The following is an 18,969-nucleotide window of genomic DNA, read 5'->3' as shown; positions in this document are numbered from 1 at the left end:
TATCATCAGATAAACCTTTACTGATATTCACATTAAATAATTTGCAGTATGTATAATTCATGATTCATGTTACTCAGTATGTGATTATTAAATGCAGACGAATCAATAGTAATCCATTAGCCTATCTATCTAACTTTTGATAATCAAATATATTTATCTAGGATAAACATATTTGGTAGGTAACACATATCTAGTAGATATGTGTATCTACAATCTTGTATTACAATAGAATATAATTTTTGTTCAGAAACTTTACAGAAAACCTAGTGAAAAATGTCATAAGAGTTTTATAACTACTTTAAAGCTTTAAAGTAGTTTCTACTTTAAAGCTCTGTTAAAAAATAAAAATATTTATTTTTCCTTGGTTACATTATTTTTTTTTACTAATGTTAAAGTACATACAATTTTTATACAGAATGTTTACTATTTCCAAGAAGTACATTTTAGTAGAGATGCTAAACTCATTCCCATTTAGGCTAAATTTTTATGGTCGATATCTTCTGACTAGTTAGTAGTTTCTTTTAATGATGAATTAATTTACCACACAAGTTTACAAAGAAGCTTATGTGATAATGTGAAAGTGGACATTTTTAGTGTATGAAAAATAACAATTTTGTTTAATATTTAATTATTTAAAATCTAATTTAGTAATAGATACAAATTTCATTTGTTTTTAAAGTAATTCCTTAAAGTATATGAGCAATACATCTCTTTTTTACTATATAAAGACATAGTTTCTAATGTTTGTTTGTCTAGAGTAGTCTCAAGAATACTGAACCTCTGTGAAAAATTCTACACTGATTTTTTTGTAAACTTTAGCAACCTCTGCGTCAGTTACCACCAGAACGCAAATGCATTAATGAATAGTAGCATAAAACACGTCACATGAATAATTCTCGAAACAGTTACATATGTAACGTATTTTGATAGTTAAAAATCATTAATGTTGAGAGTATTGCCTTTTGATGTAGTTCGCTATGGCAGTATAACTGCTTTCATAGTTTTTTATTATTTTATTTTTGGAAAGAAACTACAGACACGTAATTTTTACTTTCATAGTTTTTTATTACTTTATTTTTGGAAAGAAACTACAGACACATCATTTTTACTTTCATAAACTTTTTTCTGTTAGTTTCAAATCCATTTCGCGCCAAGGAAATGAACAAAAATAAACAAGGTGCTGCAAAGTACACCTGAGCTTTAAAAATGTAGTAATCGGTATTATGTCTTTGTACGCTTAATGTTTTTCTTGTATCCAACGTGCTGAATATCAATAAAGTTGGTTGAACGTTAATAGAGTTCTTGTATTTTACAGTGAAGCGTAGACATTATGTAAGTGTAGCTACTGAGTATTTAGTGTACTGTGTAACGTCTCAAAATTAATTTTTTCGACATCAATAAAATAATATCTCCTAATTTTAAAGTAGCTGCTCGAAATATTTTCGAAACATTTTTAGCTTTCTTGCATCTTATCTAAATGTGATTTGTTTTAGCTATTTGGTTTACAAAAAATTATCTAGATGTAGTAGATTTCGATTATTTTTCTAACCTTAAATGTGTTTTTCATCTTATATGTGTTATTAACCGTATTTCTATTCGGCAAAGTACCAAATTCAGCTTGTTTAGATTATTAAAAAAATACGCTTATGGCTGATGTACCGGTAATCTAATTCTGATATATTTTACTTGTGCTTTTTTAAAGTTGTGCCCCATGGTTTCTGTCGGTTATTTTAACCTGAAATATTGTTTACAAATTATTTACAGTAATTAGTGTGGTTTGAACTGCTTGATTTAGGTGTTTTAGTTCTCAAGGTATTAAAAAAAATTCGTGTTTATTTTTAGAATTAGATTTCAGTTTTTCCATATGTTTTTACATAACCCTTAACTTAACATTTCTGATCTGTATGTAACTAGTTCCATTAAGAATTTGTTCATTCATCCTGTGCATTGAGAAATATTGATTTAATATGAAGTTTTCCATATCACTGGCAATTCTTTGTGGATGGAAGTTGTTCTTTTCCATTCTTAGATCAGAATTTTATGCAGTGTTAACTAAAATACATTGAACAAAATACACCGATGATAACATCATGGGCATTCTGATGTATGATTTAAAAGTTAGATAAATTTTACCCCAAACCATGGTTACATAACATTATGCAATGCATGCAATATAAGAATATATCAGTTGTTAATACTAACTGTTCACCCAACTGATGGCTTAACATAAATAGCTCACTTTTTTATGAATGCTTGCAGGACTGGGAATTCATAATTCTTCACACAGGAAATTTTGTAATTCATAGTTTTATTCTATTGGGAATTTAATAAGTATATTATTTATGAATGTTAATTATCACTATGATCAGGAAATACATCCTTGTAGCTGAATGTAAAAATTAATACTCATATCTAACAAAATCCTGTAATCATTTTTTGTATATATCCTAAGAGCTGCTTAATGAAAACTGATAATTTTTAATTTTATTTATTTTCTTCTAATTCAGCCTGCATTATTCTTATATGTTAATTTTCTATAAATACATTTGTTGGCCTATTCATTGAGATTTAAAGAAAAAAATAAAAAATTGGTTGCAGTATTACATGCATAATTTTATTATATAATTTTGTTTATTCATTTCATTACTGCATGCATTTTTGTCTTCCTTGTGCAACCAATTTGAGATTACTGTCTGACTCTTTGAAAATTCTAAAATATTAAGAATCATTACAAACTCAAAGATAATATTTTAAATGACAATTCTCTAGTTTCTGCCTGTAATCCTGTCAGTAAAATAGGCCTACAAACAAAATTAACCTATAAGACTACACAATTGCATTTAGAATTTCAAAAACAGTAAATAAAATGGTAAAAAAAAAATTATATTATAATATAATTAATATTTATAAAAAACATTCCAGCCTTTCAACAGGAGGTCCTGGGTTTGAATTTTCTCAGATGTGAAATTTTCTGTATGTCAGAAAATTCTATTTCCCACAGTACAAGCTTCTTTTAGCCTCTGGTAAATAAATTCATCAAAAAATAAAACAAATAAATAAATAAACAAATATGAAAATACATTTCATAGATAAGATGTGGGCAACTCTAATTAATGTTAATGTGGATAAATATTTTGGGTCTTTTCAGTTACACTCCCACAGTGGTAATTATAAATATAAATTATAATAATCTAACCAAACTTAATGTATGGTTGCTTTGCTTGCTAACCTTCGCCCACTAGTCAAGGTTAGTGAGTGTAGGTAAGTTTGGTTAGATTATTATAATATATATTTATAATAACCATTGTGGGTGAAAAACAAGGCCCAGAATTTCTTCCTGAATGTAATATATAATTTATTGAGGAAGAAATGGTATACAAGTAAAAAAATAAATATAAATTGAGTAAAAAAGAAATAATTCACTTAATATTGATTTTAATAAAATCAAAATTGATTAGTAAGTGTCATAACACCAAATGATTCAAACCATATTTTGTATAAAAATGCAATGTCAGATGCTTATTTAAAACTTAAAATTTTTAAAAGAAGATTCAATAAAAAAAGAAAAAGATTTTTAAAAAAATTATTGAAGAAAGTAATTTTAATGAAAAAACCAGAATAGACAATAGAATTGTAAATAATTTATTTACTATTCTTCCTCCTGTACCAGTTACTAGTGTCCTAACTAATTTTTTCGGTTTTTTATTTTATAACTTGTGAAAATATGCCATTTCTGATCTGAATAATAATAGTTCCTGTAAAACTTCAGCAAATAACTTTGACAGATTGGCAGTAATATCTTATATTAAATATTTTAACATATACAAATCACTTCTGTGATTTGTATATGTTAAGTTTGAGTTTTTTATATGTTAACTTTGAGTTTAAGTGTTTTACACTTAACAGTATAACAAATAAAATTAACGTTACATACCTAAGTAGAATCAGAACAATAATAAGACCTTAAAAATGGAATAAAAATCAGTGCTATAAAAATGGAGTAAATGTCATACCTCATCAGGTAGTCAATTATCTAGGATATATTAACCTCCAATTTGATTTAAAAGAAAGACTTCAAGGTATGACACTAGTAAATTCATTGTTTTAATACCTGTGCAAGCCCAAACTTTTACGCAAGCCCAAACTTTTATCTTTGGGGTGTAAACTCTAAACCAGTGTTATGTTATAGGGAATTTATTTCTACAACTGTTACTTTAAAAGGAATACTAATTACACTGCCCAACAATGAAAATGTTTCAGGCTCAAAAATCGCTTATTCTTATATATTTCCATCTGCTGAATTAAAAAAAATCACCATAAAAATTACTAATTAGCTCTTGTTTTAGAGATACAATGACATCTATTATCTATGGTACGTTTGGAGATGTTGAACAGGTATTGTAGCCAGTCTTGGTGGAGTGTTTAGATGTTATGGTTAGTTTAGTAAGTCAACTTCTTGCTTTCTGCTTGAACCATGAGTTTGTACTATGTTTAGTTTTTTAAGTATATTTCATAAATACTTTTTTGTTTTCTTCATGAGTATTGTTTTTTGTTTAAATGTTATTGTTTATTTATTTATTAAGTTTTGTTTTTATGTTTGTATTATTTTTATTAATTCATTTTTAAATGAAGTCAGAATATGCATCTAGTTCTAGATTTTTATTTTTTGCAAACAGTTTTGAGTGATCCTGTTTTATTCTGATAAATGTCTGGCAGTCATTCTAGTAACTTATTTGTTGGTAAGTGAACATATATATTCTAGTAACTCAGATGTTCCAAAACTTGTCATTAGCAGAACTGCCTACAGAAGTTCTTTTGTGATTAGGTTTTTTTAAGACTTATGTAAATGTAAGACATATAAACCGGTTCAAAAATCGTAAATTCATAATGGTAAGTTCAAGCTTGAAAAATATATGTGCTTATTAATTTCTTTTCTTGTTTTAGAAGAAAAAAATTAGTAACTGAAGACAAGGCTGTTTTTTTTTTTGATGAGCTGATAAATATATTTACAGCTAATTACAGGTAGTTTTCATATAAGGAATCAAATTTATCAAGAGTTTGAGAGTGTAATTATCAGGTAGACAATGACTGATGTAACTACGAGTGATGATAACTGTGAGTAATTATGATATTTTATTTTCTTATATTTTTATATTTTTATATTGATTTTTGTTATTAAATTTTTTTAATTTTTTTTTTAACTAAAATAAAACCAAGTAAATGTGTGTGTTTGAACTTTTTATTTGTTTAAAAAAATCATTTTGCAGTTATTCACTTTGCCCATTTTAATCTCATAGAGGGTGATGGGATTTTTGATTCCAATCAAATCTGTGATATGATATGAACTACTTTGTTTCATTTTTCAGATTATACATCCTACCCTGTTGTTTTTCTTTGCTTGTACATTCGCTATTCCTTCCCCAACAAACCTTACTTCTTTTTTTTACTTGTAGCTTTTTTCCAGATGTTTGTTTTTGTGGCAGTTGAATGGAAAATTTGTCTGTTTATTGGGAGTACATTTTAATTTGCTACTGTGCTTCTTTCAAGTCACATTGTAGAATTAGTTTGCCTGTTCTGTAAACTTTCTAGAGATATGTCTACTTTGGAATTCCATTTCAATTCTACCAAACTTATTGAACCATATATTTTAGATTACTGACATTGCATTGTAAACAGATTGCAAAGTATAGAGGAACTATGAAATCCATCTTCACATTTTTAGAGGTGGTTTAAAAGGAAAACCAGTGCTTTAATTTCTTAAAAGGTCAAATTATCATCGGTGCTGAATTTCAAGCTTTTGTCCCAACAGTTTCAGAAGATGTATTAAGATTAGAGAAGTACATGTTATAAGAGAATATAGGGTATCTTAGGGTATTTTAAATAAGAATTCTGAAACTTATAGTAAATATGAATCTGACTAATACTAATACTGGATTAAATAAATGTATCTAAATTTTGTAAATAAATGTACAAAATTAACCAGAATTTTTTATTCTTTTTTAAGACTGCCTTAGAAATTACTTTGTCAAATTTCAGCCTTTTCACTGTTCTGGAAATGGATGAATTGCTGATGAACAAATCACTGTTTTGTAGATCTGTTTTTGCTCTTTAGAAGTGAGTGAGAAAAAAAATCTCTTAGTAGAAGAAGCTTTTATTGTCTAACGAGAACATCTTTCCCAGGCTTCCAGTTTCAAGTCTCAATACAGTCTTCAACTCCTTTTAATTTAACCTGTAGGAATTTCTATTAAAAATAGTTTTTTCTTATTTTTCCTAAAGACTCCTGAAGGGATACAAATACCAAACTTCACTTTCCATCTACTTGGAAATTGGAGAATCACTTTTGAGTAAAGCAGTAAATACTTTTTCTTTAATACATTATGTAGATGTAGTGCCTCTTTTGAGTATATAACTGCACATTAAATGTTACCTGCAGTTTTGTAATATAAGTTATGAAAATTCCTTCACCCTTTTAACCTCCTTACTGCATGCAGGCTATCAGTAGTTTTTTGAAAGAGCTATAGTGTGCAGATGAATTAACATGACTATTCATATATGAATATTCAGCACATGATAAGATTACATTTGTTTACTATTTTTCTACGTAGCTGCCTTCAACTTCAAACCATATTTGTAGATTTCATGAACCTCTTCATTTCTTCTTTAAGAAATTCTGCCGCCAATGACTTTGCAGCAACCCATTTTTCTATTTGTCATCATTGTCAAATCTTTGTGATGCAAGTGACAGTTTAAGGAGAAGATAAAGAAAATATCACATGAAGTGCTAAGTTGGGGCTATTAGGTGGATGGTTGAAGATTTTCCAACAATATTTTTCTAGTTACCTTACTGTCTGATTTGCCATGTGTGGCCATACAAAAACAAATCCTGTGGATAACATCCCAAATTGTATTTTATTGCTCTTCCAAGATTTGTAATGTTTTGCAGTACTTATTGGCAACCCACCGGGTTGGTTTAGTGAACTCATCATCACAAATAGCTGATTTTGAAGTTGAGAGTTCTAAGGTTCAAATAGTAGTAAAGACAGCAGACAGACTTTTATATGGATTTGAATACTCGATCGTATATACTAGTGTTTTTTGGTTGTTGGATTTCAATTAACCACGCATTTCAGGAATGGTCGACCTGAGACTGTACTAGGCTACATTACATTCATACATATCTTCCACTTTCGTCCTCTAAGTAATTACTTATAGTGCTGATGGCTAAAACAGAAAAAGAAAAAGAACAAATGTTGACATCGGAGTAGTCCTGAGATTGCATTGACTGCTGCTTTGTCTTGACATCTAAATAAGAAATCCGAATTTCATTTATGGTAACAGTGTGATCAAACAATTCATCACCTTCATTTTCGTAATTCTGAAAAAATTCATACACTGCAGCAGGACTACTTTCCTTGTGTGTGACAGTTAACAACTTTGTCACCCATCTGGCACACAACTTTTTGTAGCCCAATTTTTCAGTTGAAACTTAATGAATCAAAGATTGTAAAACATTAGGCAACATCAAAGGTAATTGAGTGACACAATGAAGCGTTAGTTTTCTTGAATTTCTTTGTCAGCTTTTTATTCAAATGATCTGTTTTCACTGAGAACTGGGCTATTATGTTCATCATGAATATTAGTTTGCCATTCTTGAAATGAACAATCTTACTTTAACATAAGTTATAATATTCTACCCATAAGTGACACAAATTTACATGTAATTTCAGGTGCAGAAATTTTTGCCGTCAAAAATTGGATTTTTCTTCATATTTCACACTTGGCAAGATCATAAATTTTAGCACACATAAATATTTGAATATAAACAAATAACAACAAAATAATTAAACTATTGTTGCTAACAGCCGACTTTTGATTGAAATAACCGAGCTATGCAAGCGTCAACATACTTTAACATCACTCCTTGTATGAATGAATGGCAGTATCACTATACAGGAGTGAAAAACTAAAAAGGGCTCAGTTTATTTTATTAAATTTTATTTTCAATGATTTTTTCTTCCAGTCTATACCTCTAAAACTAAAATGGAGAAGATAAAACCAAAGAATCAGATAAGGAAAAATGGTGATAAAGGATGACTATTCAATGGAGGAACTATAGCATAAGATAAATTATCTAGAGCTTCCTAGAGAATTTCTCTAGGCCTCTCTATAGGCAACAGGAGCTTATCCTGTCTTCATTCCTTCATCAAATCGTGACATTTGTCAATGAGAACAGTATATTGCTTTCAATGATTTTTGCATTGATTGGTTTAGACATGTGCAAAAAAAAAAATATTTACCATATATTCTGCTTCAACTGTGGAGATTAAACAGCCACCTGAGATCACATACAATTTTGCCCATCCCCAGAGTTATGTGGCATGTAGAAGTATCCTAGTGAATTACAAACTGATTCTTGACTGTTCAGGCAGGCTTGACTAGAGATGAAACTAAGTTGAGTTTATAAGTTATGGTAAATTTGGTTAGATAAATTTGGTAATGGAAGAAATCGTAGAAAGTAAAAAAATTGTTGAGATACAAAGATTAGAATATATTAAATAAATAATAATTAAAGATATGTGTTGTAACAAAATACACTGGCATTAAAAGAGAAATCACTTTACTTTTGACAGATCATTACATTTCAATTTGTTGTAAACAAAGTATTATATTTTTTACATCAAACTATGCTTTCTTGGAACCAGGATAAGATAAATGATTTCATTTGTACTGCTGGTATTAATGTAATTGAACAGTTCTAGCTTTAGCTTCTAGTTACACTAGGTTAATAAAAAATCATGTTCTTAAGATACTGTTTCCTTTGATAAGAATTTCTGCCCGTGTCTGTTACTCATGTCTATTTACAGTAACTATCTTCTGCATTTTTAAGGTTTTGACAAAGGTGGATTTACTGGTGATGCTGAGTGTGTTTCTGCTATGTTTGATGATGACAGTAATACTAGGCACTGGTTTTTTGACCGCGATAGCCATGATGCTGGTGGTAGCTCCAAAAAAAAAGCCAGAGTTGAGATAAATGGTAGGTATATTTTTTACAATATATTTTGGTTACAGTCTATGTAAGTTTTCTATTTGTTACTTTATCTGAGTTAGTAATAGATACGTAATTAATATTACTATTTACATATATATATATATATATATATATATATATATATATATATATATATATATATATATAAAATAATAATTTAAACAATTGTAATATTATGACCAGTAGATATAATCAGAGTAAAAATGTAAGAACACTTATCTAGCTTTAGCTCTTTTGGAATGTCACTCAATCTAAGCAATCAAAAATATAAATTAATGTTAATTAGAATAAAATAAAATAAAAATAAATTTATCATAAAAGTTATCCTAATAAATTAAATCCCTTGTTATACCATGGAAAAACTAATAAAGAAGACTTAAATTATGTAAGAAAAATATTACATATGTAAATACAAACAAAATTTCAATCTGATAAACCATCAGATAGTGTTTGAGGGAGACAGTCTTATGTAAAGACAGTCTTATGCATCAGATAGTAGCACTCATTTAAATAAATATGCAGTTTTTATTTCTAATTTTTATTATACATTAATGGAGTTACTTCAATCATGACTGAGGATGTGGAATCCCACAAAAGTACTTTAAAAAAATTAAGGTAAGATTCTCAATATTCTGTACAAGGTGGTTTATTCAATAAAATTTAAATATAATTTAGCAGTACATATGAATGCTAAAAAGATTAATTTCAGTAAAATAATAATTTATCACCCACCTAAATTGAAATATTATTTAAGAATTACCATTAAATGAACAGTTCCATTGTTATATTCTTTTTGTTGTGATAAGGGTTTTTCAAAATAACTTTTATTTTTACTAATTTCTTTTTCCTAATGTGTATGTTGCAATGCAATCTGTTCAATTATTGAACAATAACCAACCCTCCCATGGCTGTTATAAATGTGGTGTAGTCTTTTACAGACACTGGCCGATCATTTCTGAGATGTGTGGTTAATTGAACTCCAAAGTACACAGTTACCCACTGTCTAGTATTCAAATCCATTTCAAAGCAACTAAATTTTATTAGGATTTCAACTTCGGCTTTGAAAATCAGCTGTTAAAGAACTGATTTGCTGAAAGTTAACTACTAGACCAGTCCGGTGGACTAATACATACTATCTTTACTAATGCTTTCCATTCTCATAGGGCAAAATGACCAAAGCAGTTGATGCCCATCATCTCAAAAAAATAAAAATAAAAGAATTATACAGAAATACTTGAGGGATTTCTAGGTCTGTTATTATTTTAAGTTGTTCAGTAGTGAAAGTGTTAAAATTATTGTCAATTTTGAAAGTGTTTATTATTATCAATGAATATTTTATCTATTGAAACATTCAAGCAGTCTGTCTTGATTGTTTTATTTATTAAAAATAGGGAAGTTGAGACCTGAAGGTCCCTTTTCTTTTAACCATTTAATTAAAATATACAGTAATAATGTCAGTTAATGATGTGAATTTATATAGTTATTATACACAGTCATTGTAAAAAACTATTATATATGTTTAATAAATTTTTATTTAGAAACTTCAAAAATGAAAGTAACTAAAATCATAGTAATAAAATTAAGAATATTGCTTATTTTTACTAATGAAAAAAAGAAGCAATATATTGTCACTGATAAAGTTAATAATAATAAATTAATCGTGAAGTTAATGAAAATATTTTAAGAGAATTAATCGTAATTAGTATTAATAGAATGTGATTAAATAAAGTGAAAAATAAATTCTGTATTATTAGCTACAATAGTAACAAAACTCAACCAACATTTTGGAGATGAAATATTTTTTAAGAGATGAAACAAAATGAATCATTCATGCTATATTTATATTATAAATTAATTGAAATTTTACTTATAAAATGTATTGTATGAAGTATACAGTGGTAGTAATAATGATTTTATCCAATTCAAGCAGCATTCGCTTTTCAGTTTTTCAAAACTATTCATTTATATTATTTTGGAATATAAATAAATTATCTTATCTGCTTCAGTTTACATTAAACAATTTTTTCTTCCTTTTTCTAGTTAACATTTAAATAAATTTGTGGGTTAAATTTATAAATAAAGAATGCAACAAAGTTGAGAGGGCTGATTCTTGTGGTTTACCTTTGAAAACATTACAACTCTCACATCTTTTTAACAAAATCTAAAGAAAAAATAACTTTTTTCAATATTTTAATCACATATATCTTTGGCTACAAAATATATTAAGCTAATAGAACATACTTGTAAAGATTTGTTATAAATACTAGTTCTATATATGGGCAATTGTAATAGTTACTCTGATGCCTTATTCTCTCTGTCATCCAAATCCTTAATCTTCTTGAAATTATCCAGTAAATATTTGGAATTTTTATTAATAGGTATTGCAAAGGCCAGGAAAGCAACAAAATATAACATTTATTCTCTTTTAACTGTTTCATAGTACTGTCTTACGTGGCAGTTAGAAGTCTAAATAAATTATGTATATATGTATTCTGATCTGTAGTGCTAAAATTTTTTCTAGGAAATAATAATGCAGTCACTACTTTGTTCTTAATTGGCATATCAAAATTGCACAATAACCTTTTGAAAGGTACAGACCCGTTACATCTTATTCATACAAGTAGCTTATATTTCTCATTTCAAACTCTTTATCTATATTATAGTCAAAGCATTTAATGTATTACTTTCTTTCTTTACAACCAAATAAAAGATCCAAATCTCATTTTTGATAATAATGTGATTAAACAATTCATCACCTTCATTTTTGTAATGCTGAAAAAATTCATGCACTGCAGCAAGACAACTTTCCTTGTGTGTGTGACAAAGTTGTTAGCACAACTTTATTACCCATCTGACACACAAATTTTTATTCTTAATTACGGTCACTCATTTTAAATGTTTATTATTTATTAAATTAGGAATTAAAGTACTATCAGTCTTTTTTAACAATTTACTTCAAGCTGATGTATTCAGAGTGAGCAACATAAAATCAAACTGCTACAGACTAAACACAGTTGTGACATGTAACATTTTCTGATCGAAATGAAAACATAAATTAGATTGTGTATTTACATTAGCAAAAGTTTACATTTTTACAAAAAATGTTCAAAGCGAGCACCTCTGCAGTGAAAAAATTATAAATGCACTATACAGTCTTATTAAGACACTATACAGTAGCCGTCACGTAACAGTGAGCTTCAATTATCAGCCTGCTTGCCACTGCTGTACATTGTTTTCTGAAACATTGGCACACCATCATTAGTCATCTCTTAGTAGCATAAACATGGTACAACTGTTGTTTACAAAACAATGTATATTTGTGTACTTACAGTATTAAGAAAGTGACATCATATTTCAAATAGAACCCAATTATTTTTATTTTATTTTAGTTTCTTTTTTTCTTTTCATGTATATAAAGTTCAGTTCTCTGGTTCTGCCTCTTGGTATGGTTCTTTTGGCGTGTATCATGTATATTCCTACATAGTCAATTAATGTATGATATAATATTTTGTAAAAGTTTTTTATTGTGGTTTACGATTCAAACTTTTTAAAGTAGTTTGTTCACTTGCAAATAGTTATGGCTGAATTTAAGTCTATTGTGAAAGGTAAAAAACTTTGAACACAGGCGCATGAAATTGCAAACGGTGTGTCTAATTTCATGAAGAAAGAATCTTTAGATGTAGGAAAATTAAAAAGTGACAAGCATTTAATTGCTACATAGAAGTGTGAAGAGAGACCTGCAAGACTCAAGGGAGACCTGCAAGAGTCGAGTTCAAAGCCTAAGAAAATAAAAAATTCCTAGAACTTCTTCGATCCAAGGGGCTGTCACACCGAAAAAGAAACATTCTAAACCAGTTACTGTAGTTCGATAAAGGTGTGGATAGGTGAACTGTGAATGGATTGCACTCACGGATAGGAGAGCTGCCAATCATTAACAAACTCTGTAAAGAATTGAAAATTATAATTAATTTTAATAGCAGTGAAATTAGTTTAATATGAATTTTGAAAGAATTAGGTTTTAAGTGATGCAAAACCAAAAACAAAAGGAAAATTATGATATTAGTCAGAAAAGGATTTCATATATGCAGGCAATCAGTAATTTTGGAAAATATAACTGGGCGATCGTATACTTAGGTAAATCCTGTTTTATCTTCTCATTCAGTGGCAAAATCATGGGCTGATGGTAGTGATGCAGGACCTCATTTCCCAATAAATAAAGATGAATACTTATTTAAAATTTTTGATGGAGATGAAATGGGCTTTATTCCAAACATAATGTTAACTTAGAAGTCAAATCAATTGTGGCGATCACCATGAAGCATGAATACTAAAAACTTTTTGAAGTGGGTTGAAGAAAAATTAGTTTCTAACCTTGCTCCTGAGTCTGTAGCAGATAATGACAGTGCTATGTATCATAATACCCTTTGTGAAAAATTTACTGTGTCATCAAGCAAGAAACAAGACATGACTGTTTTGCTACAGAAACATCATATTACATTTTCATCTCAATGCCTAAACCACTATTGTATGAACTAGTTGACCAAATGTAACAGAAAATGATACGAATGTGACGAATTGCTGGAAAGAAGTGGTTCTGCGGCTTCCACCTTACCTTCCTGATTTAAATTCAATCAAAGTAATTGGGTCAAAGGTAAAACAACATGTTACGAGCCACAACACAATGGTTAAGATGTCAGAAGTGCAGAAACTGTGTGAAAATAAAATGAATTCTATGAGTGACGAATATTGGAAACCTTACTGTGAAAAGATTAAAAAAAATTGAAGGTGAATAATGAGCCAAGAATCGTTTATAGATTCTTTGACAGAATTTTTAACTTGCTGACTCTTATACTGACTTATCTTTCACTGACTCTTTATGTAGTGACAGTGATAATAGTGACATTTACACTAGTTAGTAATAACAGCGAGGAGAGTGTTCTAGCTGAGGAATTAAACAGATAATTCATTTCCAGTAAGTAATTAAAATTACAGTAAGTTTTTCCTTTGGGTAGTAATCATCGCCACTCCAAGTTCACCATTACTTGACGGTGACTGTATTTCTGTAGTATCAGTCCTGTCAAAAATATTGACCCTGCTATATAATTACCAGAAACACATATCATACAGATTTTCTTATTGTGAAGTGGATGCTGAAACATATGGTGAGGATTTTCAGTCATCCAGAACCAGGTTGTGCAAATTAACTTGCCCAGATAAATGAAACCATGTCTTGTCTGACATGAAATACAGGGTCTGATCCATCTGTCCATTGACATTGCTTTATGAAGCCAGTTGCAATAATTAAAATGTTTTGATTTATCTGATTTAAGTTGTTGCATGATATGGTTTCAAATTTAAAACATGAAGAATTTTACTGTAAAGTGTGTATTTTAACCACTGTGTTGTGATAACTTAAGTAGGAATTTTTGAACTGGCAGAAATTCTACTCTGAATATCGGCTATAGCTTCTTGGAGTCCTAACAGAAGTTTGCATATTTTGTTTTTCATCTGATTGAATCCAACCCTGTTGTAAGCCATTTTTTAATCAAACTGTGTACGTTACTCATTGTTGGGATGCTGGCATTTGAGAACTTTTCTGCAAATATTTGACCCATTTCTTGAAATGCAAAGAACACACATAAGCTTTCTTTGCAGGAGCCCTCCTTTCCTCAGTCGAATTAGGTATTTTAGAAAAAAAAAATTGCAAAGACTAAACTATACCTCACTGAAGCATGAACAGTTTACAGCTGATAACAATGTATTAATATTATGTAATAGCAAACAACCAATAATGGTGCTAGTAGTAACAGTAAAGATGACCTCAAATATCTGCAGTTTGAGCTGGTTTGGTTCAGTTTTAAGTTGCTCACCTGGTATTTATACTTATTAATATTATGATTTGAGGTACAGTCAGCTCGTACACCATTTGATAAACCAATCAAGCTCTTCATTTAGAATTTGTAATAACATCATTTAAATGTTCAATTTTACGACTTAAATAAATGTTTAAGTCATTGACAAATAGCTTGGATTTTGTGTGTGAGAGAGAGAAAGAGAGAGATTTAAACATTAAAAAATTTTAGCAAAATTATTAAAAAAAAATTCATATTTACTATAGTACAATATTATAAAACCTTATCACTTAAAGCAGTAAAAAAAAAAAAATACCTATTTTATCAGGGTGATCCATCATGAATGATTTATTGAATGTTTGTCAATTATATGATTATTAAGTAACAAACTATATTTTTGCTTCTCAATCTTCTATCCATAATAATAAGAGTAATAATATTTAAAAGTTGCAGATTTTAAGATTGTAATGGATCTATTTCATAAAAAATATACAGCATTATTTATTTTATATTATTTTGTAATTATATGTTTCCTGCAGAATGGTTGAGTTATAAGATGCTGTCAGAAGACAGTGCAGTAAAAGAGGGACAAGGCTATGTTATTGATGCTTGTGATTGAAATATATTAAGTTATCTTTTGAAATGAAAATTTAAAATAGTCACTAGTAGTATTCTATTGCATTCAGTGGCAGGTTAAACATGAAAACTAAGCCAATTTTTATGCAGCATATGATTACCCTTAATATAGGCGAACTAAAATATATATATTTATATGAGGGGTAGTATTATTCATGAGGGTATTATATAAGCTTATTAATATGAGGGTGTATATTAGGTCTAATAAATTACTATTGATAAATTTCACATATGATTTTTTCTAATTTAAAAAAATAACCAAGTATTGCAAAATGAAAAATGATTCTTTGCAGATTAAGTACTTGTGGTAACATGACAACAGCGGTTTTGATTTCCACTTCCACATAGGTTTTTTTATTGGTCTTATATAGTATGCAGTTGCCTTGCTCAATGTTTTGTATCAAGTATGTGATAAAAAAACACTTTAATTTCCTTCTGTAATCAAAATTTTGTTCAGAAGGCCAATATTTGGTGATATCAGCTAAGATGGTGTCTAATGGATTTGCATATTTTGCCTGCATATTAATTCAGACAGTAGCTTTCTACAAAGTGTCTCAAAGTGCTATAGTACACTTTGTTTCATCACTTCAATGATCCCCACAAAATTTCAATACTCTGAGTAGGTGTCAGGATCAATAAAATTATATCTTTGGTTTACTTTGAAATTCTGAAAACCTTGTTCCTTCAGCTCTGTAGTCTGATACGTACTGCAGGAATTGGAATACAGAGTTATATCTTCTTTGACATGCTTTATAATTTCCATTGCTCAAATTTTGAAAAATTGTTTAAAAAAAAAATGAGTCAAATTGTCACTGAAATAATTTGCTGTAGATTATGACTAATTTCATGGCCATATGATTCATGATTGTGCAATATCAAGACAATACTTTTTTATTATCTACAATCAGTGTTTCAAAACCTGTTCTTTCTGTATTACCCCTCATAATTCTAATTCTTTCGTATTGTGTTCTGTAATTTTTTCAAATCCTTACATTTTTTATTTACGTTTAAACTTAATATTAATTTTTTAACTGATTAAATTTTATCTTTGAAGTTTCTCAGGAATTGGACTCTGAGTTATCAGAATGTGATGGAACATATCGTATGGTAGAAGACTCTAATAATGGAAATAAGACTAAAAGAAGAAAGAGAGTTATGATGAAGAATGAGCAGCTATTATTGCCATGTAGTTGGGGAACATGCGAATTACAAGAGAAATCTCTAACTAAATTTATTCGTCATGTTAATTCACACATCAGTGATACAGATGTTCGTGAAGTTGATGGTATGACTGGTAAGTATTAGTTAGATGGTTTTTAATTCATTCTTAATAATATTTGATGTCATCCAAGTAGATTACCCAAAAATAATGTGTATGTCTGGAGCGCAATCTAGACTTATTTGCTGTTAGGTGTAACAAGCCTACAGTATTCTGTTCCATTCTGCCTAGTGATGTTGCTGACTGTGGTTTGTAAGAGGTTCTGTGTTAGGTTTTCTTTGTGCTGGAAAACATGCTCTGTGAATTTTGTTATACCTAATCATAAAGAATAGAAGATATCTTTGAAACCGTCTTTCATCTTAAGAATAAAATTTTCTGAAACAGTAGTGGGGCTACAGCATGTCTTTAAGAGTAAGTTTTTGCAAAACACAAGGTTAAGATTGATTTTCATGTTTCAGACTGGGGAAAATGTCACTTGCAGACAAAACAGTGACGACCAACCTGGGTTTCCACCCAGGTTTTAAAGAGTGGGAGCAATGTATTTACTGCTTAAGACTTTTGGATAACTCATATAAATTTATTAATAGTTATAATTTTTATTTGTGCCCATATTTAAAGTATATTATGTAGAAATTGCATGTATTTAAGAACTATAAGAACAGGATTTCTAAAACATAACCTCCCTGTCTGTTGACTTTTATGGCATGTGAAAATATACAAATAACCTATAAAATGTTCAGCTAGATGTCCACTGTAGGTTTAGTGAGTGATCCATTGAAATTTGAAAAAATCACGTAGTGATTTTTATGTAGCAGTCTTTCAAAGTCTACTTTTTGGTATGTTCTGTATTAATATTTGTTTTGCATTACACAAATATAAAATTTTTGGCATTGTGCATAACTTGTTTACTAGTAGGTAAAATATTTTGACATAGTATGATGAACCTAGAGAATGGTTAATAATGACAATATTTATGATAACCCATATTACTTTTATAAAATCTTATATGTAGTATTTTTTTTTGTTGAAGTTTACGGTTGCTTATGGAAGTCATGTGATTTTACTACTGCAGTTGTTGATGAAGCAAGACGCCATATTAATTATCATGCATACCATACAAAGTTGAAATCTATTGGCATGAGTGTAAAGGCTCGCAGTGACCTTCCTGTAAGTTTTTGCTTGTGCTTATTATTTTATTCTTTATTATTTTTTCTACCATCATTTAATGTTATTGTTATAAAATTCTTCTGATTGGTATTATAGTTGATATAAAGTGAAATTGTGCAGTGTTCTACCTCTGTGAAAGTTTCTATGTTTTAAAAGTGCAGTTGAGAAAAAAATAATTTCTTTTATGCTGCTTGCTGAATTTTCTGATTGTTTTGTAATGTTATGAATACTAATATGGCTTGAATTGTTTAATTTTTAATTATTTTTTGTAATAGCATTCAGTAAGACCTTACATTATGCTATTGAAAGCTTTTATGTATTAATCTTAAATTATGTCAGAAATATAGTAATTTTACTTATAGCATTATCAGAAATAATAGTTTTCCTTATAAAGGTATTTGTTTCTCTTACCAAAATCTTATGTTGACAGTGACACAGTTTTGTATTTTTTTTTGCATATATGTCATTTGTAGTTCAATTACTTACATGATAAAACTTCAAAAGCTGTTTTCCAATAAGCATCTTTTCTTTACCAGTGAAGTGAGAATTAAGAAAAATAAAAAAACCAAGTTTCAGAGGATGCTGATGTAATAAATTCCACTTGAATATTAATAGACACAGAAGTTATGAGTTCGTTAACGTTTGGCAGTCGACATTAGGCATAACATCTGAACTGGCTTGGTATATGGATTGACTTTATTATGATGAAGTTACTTATTTTATGGATATAAGGCAATATTTTTTCTGATCTTTTTTTATATTCATATTTATTTAGTTTCTTGGTCAATAAAATATCTATAATAATTGGCATTGTAAAAATTGATATAGAACATTATTTTATTTTTTTTTAAAGCAAGTAGGACCCTCCTTGGTCTAGGTAAAGTTTCATATCTACTCTGTACACTTTCTGAAACTTTGTAGAACTGCCCATAAAAATGAAGTTTCATTTTTTAAAGCCTTTCATTTTTAAAGTCATGTATTTAAGGAAAAATTAATTTTAATTGGTGTGCAGTTCAATGTCTTAATGTGTACTTGATAGTGAAGGT

General features: G+C 28.8%; 1 protein-coding gene across 4 annotated transcripts in view; it reads left to right on the top strand.

Moving 5' to 3' along the window:
* The first annotated feature begins 1,160 nt into the window (after window positions 1-1,160).
* The window catches only part of LOC142327637 (histone H4 transcription factor-like), an 88,299-nt gene continuing 70,490 nt past the window's right edge, over window positions 1,161-18,969 (top strand). The window contains exons 1-5 of one of the 4 annotated variants that reach the window (XM_075370863.1): window positions 1,161-1,332; window positions 5,013-5,115; window positions 8,888-9,034; window positions 16,592-16,831; window positions 17,787-17,923. In XM_075370863.1, the coding sequence (XP_075226978.1) occupies window positions 5,085-5,115; window positions 8,888-9,034; window positions 16,592-16,831; window positions 17,787-17,923 (555 nt within the window). In that variant the 5' untranslated portion in view covers window positions 1,161-1,332; window positions 5,013-5,084. Of the gene's footprint in view, window positions 1,333-1,673; window positions 1,813-4,944; window positions 5,116-8,887; window positions 9,035-16,591; window positions 16,832-17,786; window positions 17,924-18,969 lie in introns of those variants that run through there. The other 3 variants (XM_075370847.1, XM_075370857.1, XM_075370871.1) reach the window with 3 other exon arrangements.

Source organism: Lycorma delicatula, chromosome 1 (genome assembly GCF_047948215.1).
Source record: "Lycorma delicatula isolate Av1 chromosome 1, ASM4794821v1, whole genome shotgun sequence".
Lineage (NCBI taxonomy): Eukaryota > Metazoa > Arthropoda > Insecta > Hemiptera > Fulgoridae > Lycorma > Lycorma delicatula.
Note: the sequence above shows the minus strand (reverse complement) of the source record. Positions and strands in the feature narration are given on the sequence as shown.